Below are 16,938 nucleotides of genomic sequence, written 5' to 3'. Positions count from 1 at the left end.
GGGAAGATGGTATGTTCAACTCTTGAGAACTCTTTGTTAGGGGTATACTTAGAGAGTGTAAGTATAAGTTGATGTTGTTGTAATGGTATAAAAAAGAAACTAGGGATGGAAATGGGATTGTGCTGGAAGAAGGGAATGGCAAGGTGAAATGGATTATATTATAATCACATAAAGAGGCAAAAAAAAAATCTATTAAAGTTGAGGGAAAGAAGGGATGGGGATGAGCATTGTGTGAACATTTATCTCATAGGATTTGGCTCAAAGAAGTAATATCAGCTTTGTTTGATAGAGTTTGATTAGAGCAACTTTTCTCACACTATAGGAAAGTAGAAGGGGAAAAGGGAAAGAAAAGGAGGATGCTAGCAGAAGGGAGAATAGGAGTAGAAAAGGAATGGGATAAGAAAAAGGGTGGTACTATAAAAGAGGAGGATTGTTTGAGGGAGATAGTGGTCAGAATCAAAACATTTGAGAGGAGGAAAAAGAGAAAATGAAAGAGAAAAGTTTAATTTGGTGAAAATAATATGGCATAAATACATAATCAGAATTAGTAAATTTAACTGTGAATATGAATGGGATGAACTGTCTCATAAAATGGAAACAGATACCAGACTGGATTAAAAGCCAGAATACTAAAATATGTTGTTTACTTTGAAACACATTTAAAGTATAGTGATAGTGTAAAGGTAAAAGACTAGAGCAAAATCTATTATATTTCAGCTGAAGTGAAGAAAATCAGTGGTAACAACCCTGACCTCAGATAAAGCAAAAGTGAAAATAGATCTAATCAAAAGAAATAAGGAAGGAAAATACATCTTGCTAACGGGTTAGATAGATAATGAAGCAATATCAGTACTAAACATATATGCACCAAGTGGTACAGCATCCAAATTCCTAGAGGAGAAGTTAAGAGAACTGCAAGAAAAAAATAGACAGCAAACTATACTAGAGAGGCTTCTGAAACTTTCTCTCTCACAACTAGATAACTCAAAGCACAAAGGATGTTAAAGAATAAAATTTTAGAAAAGTTAGGCATGATTGACATTTGAAGAAAATTGAATGGGAATAGAAAGGAATATACATTTTTAAGCAGTACACGAAAACTACAGAAAAATTGACCATGTATTAGGGCATAAAAACCTCAAAATCAAAAGCAGAAAGGCAGAAATTGTTAATACATCTTTGTCAGCTCATGATGCAATGAAAATTACATGTAATGTAGGACCAGAGGAAAATAGACCAAAAATTAATTGGAAATTAAATAATCTAATTCTAAAGAAAGAGGGAATGAAACGACAAAAGATAGTCAATAATTTTATCCAAGAGAATGACAATATTGAGACAACATATCAAAATTTATGAGATGCAGCCAAAGTAGTTCTTAGGGGTAGTTCTATATCTCTAGATACTTACTTTTAATTTTTATTTTTATTAAAGCTTTTTATTTTCAAAACATGTGCATAGAAAAATTTCAACATTCACCCTTGCAAATTATGTTCCAAATGTTTCCCTCCCTTCCCCCTACCTCCTCCCCTAGATGGCAAGTAATGCAATATATGTTAAACATGTGCAATTCTTCCATACATATTTACACAATTATCATACTACACCAAAAAAAAAAAGATTAAAAAAAAAAGAAAAAGAAAAAAAATGCAAGCAAACAACAAAAAACTGAAAATACTATGTTGTAATCCACAATCAGTCCCTACAATCTTCTCTTTGGATGCAGATGGCTCTCTTCATCACAAGACCATTGGAACTGGCCTGAATCATCTAGATGCTTATTTGCATAAAATAGAGAAAGAGAAGATCAATGAATTGATCATGAAACTAAAAAAGCTAGAGAAAGTACAAATTTAAAATTCCCAATTAAAAACCAAATTTGAAATGCTAAAAATAAAAGGAACATTAATAAAATTGAAAGTAAGAAAACTATTGAACTATTAAAAAAAAAAACTAATGGTTTTATGAAAAAAAAAAACAATGAAATAGATAAACCATTAGTTAATTTGATTACCAAAAACAAAGAAGAAAATCAAATTGCTAATATCAAAAATAAAATGGGAGAACTTTTCACTAGCGAAGAGCAAATTAGAACAATAATTAGGAGGTATTTTTCCAATGTTATTCCAACAAATCTATTAATCTAAGTGAATGGATGAATACTTAAAAAAATATTTCCCAGATTAACAGAGAAGGAAATAAATTAATTAAGTAATCTAAATTTAGAAAAAAAAAATTGAACAAGCTATTAATGAACTCTTGAAGAAAAAAAATTTTTCCAGGGTCTCATGCATTTATAAGTGAATTCTGCCAAATATTTAATTACAACATTTAATTACAATTAAAATTTAATTACAAATACATTTAATTACAACAGTATTCAAACTATTTGGAATAATAGGAAAAGAAGGCATCCTACGAGATTCTTTCTATGACACAAATATGGTGCTGATATCTAAACCAGGTGAGGTCAAAACAGAGAAAGAAAATTATAGACCAATTTTCCTAATGAATATTGATGGAAAAATCTTAAATACAAAATTAGAAAAGAGATTACAGTAACATCATCAAGATAATAAACCATGGTGAAGTAGGCTTTGTATCAGGTATGCAAGACTGGTTCAAAATTAGAAAAACTAATAGCATAATTTACTATATCAGTAACCAAACTAACAGATGTAGAAAAATTATTTGACAGAATCCAAAATCCACTGCTATTTAAAACATTGGAGAGTGTAGGAAAACTCCATAGAGGAATAAATGGAGTTTTCCTTAAAAATGATCAGTAGCATCCGTTTAAAACCATCAACATGCATCATATGTAACGGGGGATAAACTAAAACCATTGCCAATATGATAAAACAAGATTGTCCATTATTACCATTACTATTAAATATTGTATCAGAAATGTTAGCTTTAGCAATAATATAATAAAAACAATTAAAGGAGAGTAGGTAATAAGAAAACCAAATGATCACTTTTTGCAGATGGCATGATGGTATGATGGTATACTTAGAGATTTCTAGAAGATCACTTAAATTTTTTTATAAACAATTCAAACTGTGTAGCAAAGTTACAGGATGTAAAATAAATTCACATAAATCTTCAGTATTTCTGTATGTTACCAACAAAGTCTAGCAGCAAGAAATAGAAAGAGAAATTCCATTTAATAAAACTGTAGATAATATAAAATATTTGGGAGATTACCTCTTAAGACAAAATCAGAAATTATATGAAAACAATGATAAAACACATTCTACACAAATAAAGTCAGATCTAATCAACTGGAAGAATATCAAATGCTCATGGATAAGACAAGCTCATATAAAAAAATATAATTCTACTTAAATTAATCACTTATTCAGTGTCATACCAATCAAATTCCCAAGGAATTATTTTACAGAGCCATAAAAATAATACTAAAGTTCATCTTGAAGAACAAAAGGTCAAGAATTTCAAGGGAATTGATGAAAAAATTCAGATGAAGGTGGCTATCTATACTAGATCTAAAACTATATTATAAATTAGCAGTCCTCAAAACTATTTGATACTGCCTAATAAATAATCAGCGAAATAGGTTAGGTTCACAAAACATGATATTCTATGAGTATTGTAATCTAGTATTTGATTGAGCCAAAGAGCCTCCCACTTCTGGGATAAGAACTCATTGTTAAATAATAATTGCTAGAAAAATTAAAAATCAGTATGGCAGAAACTAGGATTGACCACCACCTAACACCACATATCAGGATAAGTTGAAATGTGTTCAAGACTGAGATACAAAAAGTGATATTATAAGCAAATTAGAAAAACAAAGCTTTTTTTTTAAAAAAGAAATTAAGACAAATTAAATGTTTGCTTACTTAAACACATGGTAAAAAACAAACAAACCATGGGGCAACTTTATATGTTTTCTTTAAAGGATTTTTTTTTTAATTTTTAGCCAAAATGAAGAGACAGATGTATTAGAATATGTTTAATTTTCTACTGGTTTAAAATTTGTTATATTAAATGATACACTTAATTAAAATTCAATTAAATGTCATCTCATTTTAATGATATTTATATATGTCCTCTGTATAAATGTCTATTTTCACATTTATCTTTCTTCTTTCCTAACACAAGCACATTCATGCCCAGAAATTATATAGACAACTGACCAGTGTTGGCAATAACTTCATTTGAAAATACATAAGATAGAAGAATAACATAAGTGGAAAGAGAATTCAAGTTGGGAAATAACCTGAACTATGTTTTCAAGTTGAGAGAAACAGATACACAAACACAGACACACACACATGCATACACATATGTTTGTTTACCAATGATCTGTTATTCACATATATAGAATATTATTCACATGTACATTTGATGCAGTTAATGTGATTCTTCCCTACCACAATGTCGATGAAATCCTATCTGTTCCTGCCCACTTATCCAGTGTAAGCAACATCCTTGTCCTCAAATAAATTTGTTTAAAGGTCCTAAATAGCAGCCTGGGATCTTTCCTTTAATTCTCTAGGTATTTCAAGAATAAATATATAAATACAATTTCTATATATGAGTGCACCAGTGGTAGAAAAAAATAAAGATGCATGTGAAGATATTGATTCCTTATATATCAATATGACTATGCTATATTTGTGATTTTAAAATGGACAGAATCCTTCATTCTTTTATCAAATCATTATGTGAAAAAAAAGTCGTGTTGTAGAACTCAGAGACAAGTGAAAAAATGTCATAAAATGAGAAATGATGACATAGTCTGTTGCCCCTTTTTCTTCTGACATTTCCCCTACAATGGTGAGTGATTTCCCCCAAAAATCTCCATCTCCTGCCTACCTTTATATCATATTGCATATAGTATAATTGAAGTATGTTAAAATGGAATTTACATTTCATATCAAATCACTGATTTAAATGAAACTAGATCATTTCCTCCAATTATAACATTATACAATCCTATAATCTATCTATCTATATATATATATATATAGATAGATAGATAGATAGATAGATAGATAGATATCCAGGGGATTAATATGAACTTCTTAAAACACCATCCTCTTTTTACATATTACATTTTCTTCATCTAGACTTTTTTCTGATTTTTCTCCTCAAATTATTTTTTTTCTCCTCATAACCTATTTCCAAATTTATTTTTCTAGTTTCTTGACTATTATCACTTATGGACTTACAGATCTTTGTTTTCATTTGTATTCTGAGATATCTTTATGTTGTCTTTTGTTTTTTATTTAATTGATCTGTCACTGCCTGGTTGTCTTCAATTTCTGGCCATTCATTCCCTGTCTCCATCATGCTCTTAAAACTCCAATTTCAGATTATGAATCTTTTGTTTTAAATATGTGCCAAACTATATGTTTTTAAAAGTTTGGCAAAGGTTGCTGAGGACTCTCCTTAGAGCCTCCTTTACATCCTTATTCCTTAGACTATAGATCATAGGATTCAACATAGGGATTACTAGTGTATAAAACACTGAAGCTACTTTATCAGTATCTAAGGAATGATTTGACCGAGGCTGCAAATACATGAAAAGGAGTGTCCCATAGAAAACAGTGACAGCTGTCATGTGGGAAGCACAAGTGGAGAAAGCTTTTTTCCTCCCTTCTGCTGAACGTATCCTCAGGATGGCCAAGATGATCTGGAAGTAGGACACCAGGACAATTGTCATGGAAAGGAAGAGATTAGTACCTGCAGAAATATAGACTATAGTCTCTGGTATATGAGTAGCAGAGCAAGATAAAGCTAACAAAGGGATATTGTCACAGTAAAAATGATTAATGACATTGGAAGAACAGTAGGACATTGAGAAAACAAAAGAGGTAACTGTCACTGATGTTGAGAAACTATAAATGTATGTAAGAGCAACAAGTAGGATGCAAACCTTCCGTGATATCACAACCATGTATAATAGGGGATTACAAATAGCCACATAGCGATCATAGGCCATCACAGCTAACATGAAAGTTTCAGCAATAATGAACACTAAGAAGCCTCCAAGTTGGGTTGCACACCCATAGTAGGAAATGGTTTTCTTCTCCAGCAAGAAATTGACCAGCATCTGGGGAGCAATGACAGTAGAATTGCCAAGGTTGATGATTGCCAAGTGTCTGAGGAAAAAGTACATGGGAGTTTGAAGTTGAGAATCTATACTAGTGAGTGTGATGATGCCCATATTTCCAGTCACTGTCACTCCGTAGATTGCAAAGAAGATGAAGAAGAGGGGAAGTTGAAGCTCTGGGTTCTCTGAGACTCCAATGAGAATGAATGTGGTTATGTGGGAGATATTTCCTTGAACCATTTTTAATTGGTTTCATCTGCTATGGGAAATTAATGGGAAGAAAAGAGTTTAGAAGGCCAAAGGTGATTTTCTAGAAGCTGCAACTCAAATAAACCATTGTATCCTAGAATTAAACATTTTTTTTTTCTTTTTTAATTCTTTGGAGAAACCTGTCTTAGGTTTGGAGAGATATTTGGTCTGATTTCTATGAATTTGCTATTTCTAAGTTCTATTTCTAAATTCTATTTCTAAGAATTTATTATTAAATTTTCAGTTCAGTTTGGGAAATTAGCACATATAAGATTTGTCATTTTGTAGATTACTTAGACCTATAAAATGGAAAATTGAGAAAATATAAATAATGTAGATCAAATTTAAAATTGTATATATTTCTTTGTTTTTGAAAATCAGTTATTAAACATTTCTTTGTACACTACTGATTCCAAATTCATACAAAATATGAAATGGAACATTAGTTCTAATAAATTGCACTTTGGGAGCGCGATCAACTTCATAACAAATATATCCCCTTTATTATTAAATCTTTGTTTTTAAGAAACTTTGAAACATGATCATCAGTATCTTTTTCTCCTAGAAAAAAATCCATATTTGTTTATGATTTCTGTGAGTTACTCACTACTAAGTGACATATTGAATTAATTAAAATGGTGAAATGGGTTTTAGTCTATAGATACCAAAATCCATTGATTTAAGTTGCCCAACGATACATCTGAGATTACAAGAACAATTTAAGAAGTGGTAGAGTCTCACATTAAGGTAATTTTGAGGGGGAAAATACTTTATTATTCTATTTGGAAAATTTATTCTTAATACTATTTAAAAGTAGCTTTATGTAATCTTTACCCAGAATGTCAGTTGACCCAATAACTTTCTCAGAATTCTACAGAAGATTTCAAGGAATTTGTATTCACCCAAAACATTGTAGGGAGCCACCCCACAAACAGATGTAGCTTTGGATCTGCATAAGTTTGTATTTTGTGTTCTCTTGTGGTTTGGCTTCCCCAAAATTTTATGAAATGTGAACATTTATTCTATACATCTCAATCTCTTTCACTTTCAAATTAACTTCAGTAAAATTGCCTAACTAACTACACACACACACACACACACACACACACACACACACACACACACAAAATCTTTGAGTACCTTTGTCCTAATTTCTATGATGTAAACTTTCCAGAACCAAATGACCTAACAAATTTGTTTATAAAACTATTTTAAATTGTGTCACCTTTTTTTTCCTCATGAGTAACAATTTAGAAGACTAGTTATCATCCAAAAAAATCTCCATGGCAATCACTGATGACTGATTGTTGTTGATAAGCCATACATATAAGCTGCAGTATACATAATTAATATATCAGCAGAAATATTTAAAAAAATATTGAGTCACAAACAAAGGGTTCTTATAACATTAGAACAAAGCTGAGAATACCTTTCTAATTCCTCCTTATTTATGATAGAGTAGAGGATTTCATTTCTCAGAGCTTCTAATATTATTCCTCAGTGTCACTCCAAGGGTCTTCCTAGATGAGAAATTCTATCACTCTATGGAAGACTAATACTGTTATCATATATTCATTGTGATTTATGCTTGGAAAAGTGAAAGTGGTCATTCTCTCCCAATCTCTAACAGAAAGTAACTATCTCCCCTTTCTTATCTTTGTATGTGATCTCTTTCTTTGTCTCTTAGCAGGCCACTTTTCTATATATTTTTTTATATTCTATTTTCTATATTCCTGAGATAAACAGGAATCAATTACCCTACCAAGCTGGTGCTAGGTAGAAATTGGGAGAACAATTATCACAAATTCCCTTGAACCATTTTATGTCATCATCTACAGGATGTTCTAAATCTTTGCCCAAATCTACCTAGCTCACCTAAGTATCCAAGAAATCCAAGCCTTTGGACTTCAGGATATTAGGAATAGACTCTCAGAGTCCCATTTCTCAGAACCCCTAACATCCATATCATACTTAAAAAACATTCTTCTGCTAATATATACTCCAGGCAGGATAAATAACATTTGAGGGAGGAAGATCAGTTCAACAATTGATAACTAATTCCTCCAATTCATAACTAATATTCATCTGCTTTGCACAAACCTCACGACTATTTTTTCTTATGAATTATTCAATGTTTTGTACATTGTTGCCAAATACATATTCTTCTAATATCGTGTGTCATATTTATTTTCAACTTTCACTTTCCTGCTTAATGTTGGCAAAATATTTGGAGCCACTGTGTTTCCTGAGTTAAGGCCCAAACAATAGGCTATGTTTTGAGCTTGGCATAATAACAATCCTTTGGCCTCTGGAGGATCTCATTCTCTGGCAAATGTAAAGCTTTGGCCATCACTAGGTGTTCATTAGTGAATTTAATCAGTCTACAGCCATTCATCACATCTCTTGATATATTCCAACAGGATCCAGGAATGCTTGTGTTGTATACTCTTGAGTCTGTTATGGGAACTGCTACTCAAGACCTAAAAAGACTATGTTGTGGTCAAGCCTGCTTGTGATTTTTAATGTATATAAACCCTGGCTTTGAACCAGCCTGATAAGCCCTCCTTCTCAGGATGGGACATTCCTCTTGTAAGCATTTTCCTCATTCTATAATTAAATTTCTGTTTGATCCATGATATCCATAGCCCTTTTGCCTCTGGCATCCTCTGTTTGACTCTGACCTTTCACAAGTTGAGGCTAATTCCAGTCTGATTAAGAAGTTTTAAACATTTAATTGTGTCCCATTCTATCATATTAGTTGTACCCATAGAAAGAAATAATCTCATGGCCACTTCCTAGACAAAATGTAATAGAGTCAAGATTCTTCCCCTTAATGATAACTATTAAGTATAGCTTTCTTTAATCCAAAGTAAATTATTAGTTTCCCTAGGGTACAGTAGTTATTACTATTTCTGTGCCAATTTTTAGTTGTGTCTGACTCTTAGTGACCCATTTTTTTTTTGACAAAAATATTGGAATGATTTACTGCTTCCTTCTCTAATTCAATGTAGAGATGAGAAAATGGAGGCAAATAGGTTTAAATTACTTGTCCAGGGTCAAATAACTAGTAGCTATTAGGTGAGATTTGAATTCAAGGAGCTAAGTTTTCCTAACTCCTGGTTAGGTACTCCATTCACTATCTGATGAAGTTGTCCCTAGCATACATTAAAATCTATGATTAGTCCAGGTAGTCAAGAATTCCTAATTGCTTATTTCCCTTCCTACCTGATGGCATATGAGAGACAAAATAATAAGAATGGATTCAGAGTCAAGAAGTTCTTCTGTGACTGATTATGGAGCTAAAACAAAGCTGAGAATTCCTCTCTAATCTCTCCTTGTCTGGCCCAGATAAGCCACATTATCCATTTTGAATTTGTTTTACCTTTCAGTATGTTAGACAATGCTCTAAAAGTATGAATAAGAGTTGTAAAAGTATTGCCGGAATTCTGCACATACAATATGGGGAGGAAAAACAAAAACAGCTCAAGATGAAAATAATAGAAATCGAATAGCTTTTTACAAAAATATATTTTAAACTTGTAACATTTTCTAGAAAAAGAAGTTCAATATCTTCTTTCTTTGGCTCATCCAAGCACCATGGAGACAGGGATAACATTCCAGATCCAAGATTAAATGGTGGCTCCCTATGCAGCATAACTGTAGTTTAATTAGTATATTGAAGGTTACTTTGATTTGGATCAAACTGTTCTGCTCTAGTAGAAAACAAAAATATTAAAGCAAGTACAGTAGAATAGTGAACCTACCTGTTGAAGAGAAAAACTGTGTCCAAAGTTCCTATAGCCTAACCCCATGAATTTTGTTATTTTTTTTATTATTATTCCTGAACCATATAGAGTTCTATGATTAGTAATAAACTACATATATCCAGTCTCTTATGACTCAGATAAAAAATACCCTCTGATATATGGCTCCTTCCCTGGGGAACGAAGGAATACTAGAGACTCATTACTAAGGCCTCTTTACATATCATTGTATTCCCCAAGTGAATATATAAAAAGAGGTTGGGAATTATAGTTATTGTCATAAAAATATCTTGTTTTTCTGTTTGAAACTTTGCCAGGAATTATTTTTAACTCTCCAAAATTTAACCCAAATAGGTCATTATTAGTTTCTCTACATCTTATTCTTATCTTCATTGTTTCTCATTCATTCCCAATATTGTTTTCATTTCCCTTTCCTTCCTGAATTACCCCCTCCTAGTTTTCTCCTTGAACTTTACCATTATTAAACACATTAATATTTTTGAGTTAAAAATCTGTTTTGTATTTTCCTACTTTCAAGGCTATATCTCATTGTTCATGATTACCTGACTCAAGCTATATAACTTATTTATCAATCAATTACTTATAGCTATTTATTAAGTGTTTACCATTTGCTGAATTCTATTCTAGGTGAGAACCTTATAAGTATAACGGAGATAAGCCTTATTACATGCTACAAATACCTATTATCCTATTATATAAATTCTAATAAACTTATAATATAATGGAGAAATGTATGCATTCATTCATATTTTGAGAAAACAGCCATTAAATGTTGTATTCTGATGAACAGATCTCACTAATGGCTAATTGCAAGAGGATTGTGAAGAACCTTTCCTTTTTAAAAGAACGACTTAACCTCAATTATGACTATAGATTATATATAAATTTGTGAATGGTTGAATTTAATCAAAATCTAGGCCAGTGGTCTTAACTTAGAATCTATAAACTATTTCTATTTCTAATCTGTGAATACTATTTCCTATGTCACTTTACATTTATATGTTAAACATTTTTAGTTTATAAAAAATGCATTAACTTCACTAAATTGCCAAAAGATTTTATGACACATGAAAACATTAAGAATCTTTGACTATGAGTATTGATATAACAAATATATTTAAGATTAGATAAAATGTTTATACTTAAATGGCAATCAGATGCTGGTCTGGTAGCTGGGTGGAGGAAGATATGCAAATAAAAATGCTCTACAACTTAGGTGGAGACAACATTCAGGCTTCTTGCTTTCACATTCAGTCCATATCTCGAAATTATCTGCACTTATGCATGTTTTTTTTTTCAATTGAGGAGCTAGACATAGTCTAGGAGTGCCTCTTTTTCCTCTAAGATCTTTTCAAGGATTCCTTTGTTTCTGTCACTGCTGGTCTTGCCTGGTACTGGTTTGGGGAGTTCCAGCTTCAGCATGCAAATATGCAAAGCATTTCTGATGTACCCAATTTAGGGAATGCCCAATTTGTCTCCTGATTCTGATTCCCAGTTCAATCTGGCTTCTGCATAGTGGGAAAATTAGAGGAAAACATGGTATTTAGTTAAAATCATGAATTGCCTCAGTTCCACATATGGAACATGATGCCTTTGAGCTACAGTCATGCCGTACTGGGTCCCCCAGAAAGGTAATTATAAGAAACAAACAAAAAAAAATAATATTCAGGACATAATAGAAGAAATCAGACAAGTAACACAAAATACTACCACCCTGAGGGGAATCATGAGATATGGCAATTGGCTCTGGCATGAAAGGGACGCAGAAGTTGGGGGGAGGAGGCCAGCATGGGAATTGACAAAAATGTAGAGGGAGAAAATTTCAACACCACTCTATGGTGGTAGGGTACATAACAAAATGAGAGGGGGTGGGAGAGAGAGGAAGGGAAAAAAAAAATACAACAGTAACAACAACTTGGTAAGCCTACTCAGACCTGGTCCAAAATTTGGATGTCTCATTTCGATGTCATTTGTTTCTCGGTTCATACTAGATGAATCCTTAGGGCCCTAGAGAGTTCTAACATTCACTCAGGAGCAGTGGCTTTCTTTTCTTTTTTCTTAATAGCATTTTATTTTTTTCCAGATGCATGCAAAGACACTTTTCAATATTCTCTCTTGAAATCACCTTGTGCTCCAAATTTTTCTTTCCCTTTCCCTTACTGTGACAACCTTGCTAGCACCCCAGATACTTCAGAATCAGCTGGAGTCAGGATAAGCAAAAGTCCTTAATCTTTATTCTTGGTCTTAGACGCAGGGTTGAACAGGATGAAAGCAGAATCTCCACAACCGCCTTCTCCCTTGTCTACCGTCAAAGACTAATTCTTGCTAGTCTTACTCTACCCTCTAGTCCCTTTTACAGTCCTCTGTATACACCAGTGATTGAGCCAGCACAGATAGTGGAAAGGACCATTTTCCAAGTATATGCCCATAGAGTATTGTCCAATCGGTAGTTAGCCTCAAGTGCTGGGCAGTCCTGACTTCAGTGCATCAACTCAATTAGTTTCAGTCCTCTCACCAAGAGATTTAGCAATTCAATATAGGTTATAAATGTTTACTTCTTTGAAATATATTTTCATATTGGTCATGCTGTACAAGAAAAATCAAAAAAAAAAAAAAAAAAAAAACAACAGGTGAAAATGCTATGCTTTGATCCACATTCGATCTCTGCAATTCTCTTGGTGGATGCAGTTGGGACTTTCCATCACAAGTCTATTAGAATTGTCTTGATTCTTCACCTCACTGCTGAAAAGAGCTAGGACCATCACAGTTGATCTTCACATAATCTTGTTGCTATGTATGATGGTCTCTTGTTTTTGCTCACTTTACTCAGTATCAGGTTCATGTAAATCTTTCCAGGCTTTTTCTGAAATCATCCTGCTCATTATTTCTTATGAAACAATAATATTTTATTACATTTATATACCATAATTTATTCATCCATTCCCCAACTGATAGATATCTACTCGGTTCCCAGTTCTTTGCCACTACTAAAAGGCTGTTACAAACAATTTTGCACCTGTTGGTTTTTCCTAATTTTATGATCTTTTTTGGATATAGACCCAGTAGTGACACTCCTATATCAAAATGTATGCACAGTTTATGACCCTTTGAATTGAGGAGCAGTAGGAGTAGTAGGATTAGTCAGTAGTAGTAGAGTTGTAGGATTAGTCAGAAGGATCTGATAAATTTATTTTTCAATCAATCAACCAATTCATTATTTATTTAATTTCAAGGATTTATTTATTTATTTTATATGTCTAGTTTATTTAATATTTATATATAATTTATTTATATTTATTATGTTATATATATGTAATTTATTTGTTATTTTTCCCTGTTACATTCTTTTTTTTTCCTACAATTGTTTTTAAGATTTTTGAATTCTCTCCCTTATCCCCATCCACAATTAAAAAGCCACATGTCAAATTATGCAAAACATTTCCATAAAAAGTCAACTTGTGAAAGAAAACATATATCTCCCACTCTAATAAAAAACGAATACTTTCAAGAATAATTAAGTTAAAAAGAGAGAGAGAAACAGAGAGACAGAGAGACAGAAACAGAGGTAGAGAGAATGCTTCAATAAATATTCAAATCTAGCCAGTTCCTTCTCTGGGTATGGATAAGATTTTTCATCATAAATCCTTCAGAGAAATTGTGAATGTGTACTCTTGAAAACTGCAAAATCATTTACAGTTGGTCAACCCAGAACATTGCTTTTATTTTGTATACAGTATATTTAACTTTGTTCATGGAGAGCTTTGCTAATTTTTTTTCCTGAGAGCATTCTGCTCACCATGTCTCAGAGAACAATATTTCATCATAAACACATACCACGTTTTATTGAGCCATTCCCCAATTGATGGGCATCGTCTCAATTTGTAATTTTTTTTTTTTTGTCCTGAGAAGAGAACTACCATAAATATTTTTTTGTTCATATAGGTCATTTTCTTTCCCCCTCATTCCACACCCCCAAATTTCTTTTGGTTCATTCTTGGTGGTATTATTAGGCCAGAATATATGCATAAATCTACAATCCTTTGGGTACAGATCATATCTTTTGATCATTTATCAATTGGGGCATGGCTCTTATTTTTTAATATAAGTTTGACTCAGTTTCGTCTATGAGAAATGAGGCATTATCATAGAAACTTGCTTCTATTTTTTTTTTAACAATTACTATTACAAATTGTATTCTCCACATTTATTCTCTCTTTCACTATTTCCCTCCTCAAAAGTGTTCTGTTCTGAAAAATCTCTCCCCCATATGATCTCTTTATCACCTTCCCCCCTCAAATATCCCATTCTTTTCCTATTCCCCTGCATGATAAGAAATATTTCTATTGCATATCTATGTTATTTCCTATTTGAGCCAATTGCAATGAAAGTAAAGTTTACTCACTCCTCCTCTTCTCTCCCTCTTCCCTTCCACTGTAAAAGCTTATTCCAGCCTCTTATAGCACGATTCCACTTCTCCCTTTCCCTTTTTCCAGGTATGTACATCTCTTATTCCTAATTCTGCGCAGCTCATCATGATTCCATGAATCTATGAGATGTATCATTCTTTTATACAGAGGAGGTGTTTTCCATAATATTTTGCATATTGTGGCTACATTTAGTTTATCTTTTTATATATCCAATTTAATTGGATATGCCTTCTGTAATATCCCTCCATTCCTGTACATTTCCTTTTCTGATATTCACATCACAAAAGAAGGAGCAAAAGGTGCATTACATTAGTGCTTCTGGAGAGCTATTACCTTCCCTGGGCAAAAAATCAATTGGTGGTGTTAATATATTAAAACATCAATAAAATTAAGTGGAATGATCTCAAATCTCAAAAATGATCTCAAAGTGAATATGGGAAAGAGTGATTTTTGTGAACATCAATATTATATTCAATGAATTTTTTAATGTTTTAATAATGTTCAATTATAACAAAAATCATGAAAATTAAAATTGTAGCCACGTTGAAAAAAACTGCTATATAGTGATCAAACCCATAGTAGTAGCAGAGTTATATGCCTCAATGGTGGTGAGATGGGAAAAAAAAATAAAGACTTTGTTGCGGATGCTGTAAATGTTTAACAAGAATATAAAATAAAATAAAATGCTTTAAACCAGTGATCTGATTATTATAGATAAAGGCCAAGGAAATTATCATAAACAAAGGGCTATATGCTGAATTATAGTTAGATGGATAACAATCATAATTTGAGAGATGATACTTCAGATTGTGAATGTCTTCATTTACACAAATGTTTGTCAAATTACAAGTTTTTAAAAGTTTGGCAAGAGTTTGTAAGAACTCTTTTCAGAGCCTCCTTTACATCCTTGTTCCTCAGACTGTATATCAAAGGATTCAACATAGGGATTACTAGTGTATAAAACACTGATGCCATTTTATCAGTATCTAAAGAATGGTTTGACTGGGGCTGCACATACATAAAAAGGAGTGTCCCATAGAAAATAGTGACAGCTGTCATGTGGGAAGCACAAGTGGAAAAGGCTTTCTTTCTTCCTTCTGCTGAACGTATCCTCAGGATGGCCAAGATGATCTGGAAGTAGGACATCAGGACAATTGTCAAGGAAAGGAAGAGATTAGTACCTGCAGAAATATAGACTATAGTCTCTGGTATATGAGTAGCAGAGCAAGATAAAGCTAACAAAGGGATATTGTCACAGTAAAAATGATTAATGACATTGGAAGAACAGTAGGACATTGAGAAAACACAAGAGGTAACTGTCACTGATGTTGAGAAGCCATAAATATATATGAGGATGACAAGTAGGATGCAAACCTTCCGTGATACCACAACCATATATAACAGGGGATTACAAATAGCCACATAGCGGTCATAGGCCATAGCAGCCAACATGAAAACCTCAGCAACTATGAAAACTAAGAAGCCTGCATGTTGGATTACACATCCATAGTAGGAAATGGTTTTCTTCTCCAGCAAGAAATTAACCAGCATCTGGGGAGCGATGACAGTAGAATTGCCAAGATTGATGATTGCCAAGTGTCTGAGGAAAAAGTACATGGGAGTTTGAAGTTGAGAATCTATACTAGTGAGTGTGATGATTCCCACATTTCCAGTCACGGTCACTCCATAGATTGCAAAGAAGATGAAGAAGAGGGGAAGTTGAAGCTCTGGATTTTCTGAGACTCCAATGAGAATGAATGTGGTCACTTGGGAGAGATTTCCTTGAAACATTTTTGATTGATTTCATCTGCTATGGGAATAAATAGGAAAAGAGTTTAGAAGGCCAAAGCTGATTTGCCAGCAGTTGCAACCACTGTAGTAAACCACTATATCCTAGGATTAAGCTTTTTTTTTTTTTAACTCTTTTGAAAAACCTGTATTAGATTTAGACAGATTTTTTTTTTCTGATTTCTAGATTATTGAGATGTGTTTAAAGAGTTGACTGTTAAATTTTGAGTGTGAGAATGTACATTTTGGAAATTAGCAAGTATAAGATTTATGATTTTGTAAATTATACAGACTTACAAAATTGAAGATGAAGAAGAGAGGAAGTTGAAGCTCTGGATGCTTGGAGGCTCCAATGAGAATGAATGTACTCACATGGGAGAGATTTCCTGAAACATGTTTGATCAGTTTTATCCGCTATGAAATTAAATGAGAAAACAGTTTAAAATGCAAAAAATGATTTCCTAGAACAGGCAACTTAAGTAAACTGCTATATTTTAGGATTAAATATTGTTATTTTTAATTGTTTGGAAAAGGCTGTCTTAAAGTTGGAGAGTTATTTTATCTGATTCCTGAGGTTTTGAAATGGGTTCAAAAGAACTGATTGGCA

General features: G+C 32.6%; 2 protein-coding genes across 2 annotated transcripts; both read right to left on the bottom strand.

Moving 5' to 3' along the window:
• Positions 1–5,374: 5,374 nt before the first annotated feature.
• On the bottom strand, positions 5,375–6,322 carry LOC127540412 (olfactory receptor 8J1-like). The gene has a single exon (XM_051965106.1). The coding sequence runs from the start codon at positions 6,320–6,322 to the stop codon at positions 5,375–5,377; it is 948 nt and encodes a 315-aa protein (XP_051821066.1).
• A 9,064-nt stretch (positions 6,323–15,386) lies between these two features.
• On the bottom strand, positions 15,387–16,334 carry LOC127540580 (olfactory receptor 8J1-like). Its single transcript, XM_051965355.1, has one exon. It carries the CDS (start codon positions 16,332–16,334, stop codon positions 15,387–15,389), a length of 948 nt encoding a protein of 315 aa, XP_051821315.1.
• Between the last annotated feature and the right edge of the window lie 604 nt (positions 16,335–16,938).

The sequence above is a fragment of the Antechinus flavipes genome, chromosome 6 (assembly GCF_016432865.1).
Source record: "Antechinus flavipes isolate AdamAnt ecotype Samford, QLD, Australia chromosome 6, AdamAnt_v2, whole genome shotgun sequence".
NCBI classification, from domain to species: Eukaryota; Metazoa; Chordata; class Mammalia; order Dasyuromorphia; family Dasyuridae; genus Antechinus; species Antechinus flavipes.
This window is presented reverse-complemented; position numbering and strand designations above follow the sequence as displayed.

Excerpts from the sequence above, each read along its gene's own strand:
- LOC127540580 (XM_051965355.1), bottom strand. The coding sequence starts at position 16,334 with ATGTTTCAAGGAAATCTCTCCCAAGTGACCACATTCATTCTCATTGGA.
- LOC127540412 (XM_051965106.1), bottom strand. The coding sequence starts at position 6,322 with ATGGTTCAAGGAAATATCTCCCACATAACCACATTCATTCTCATTGGA.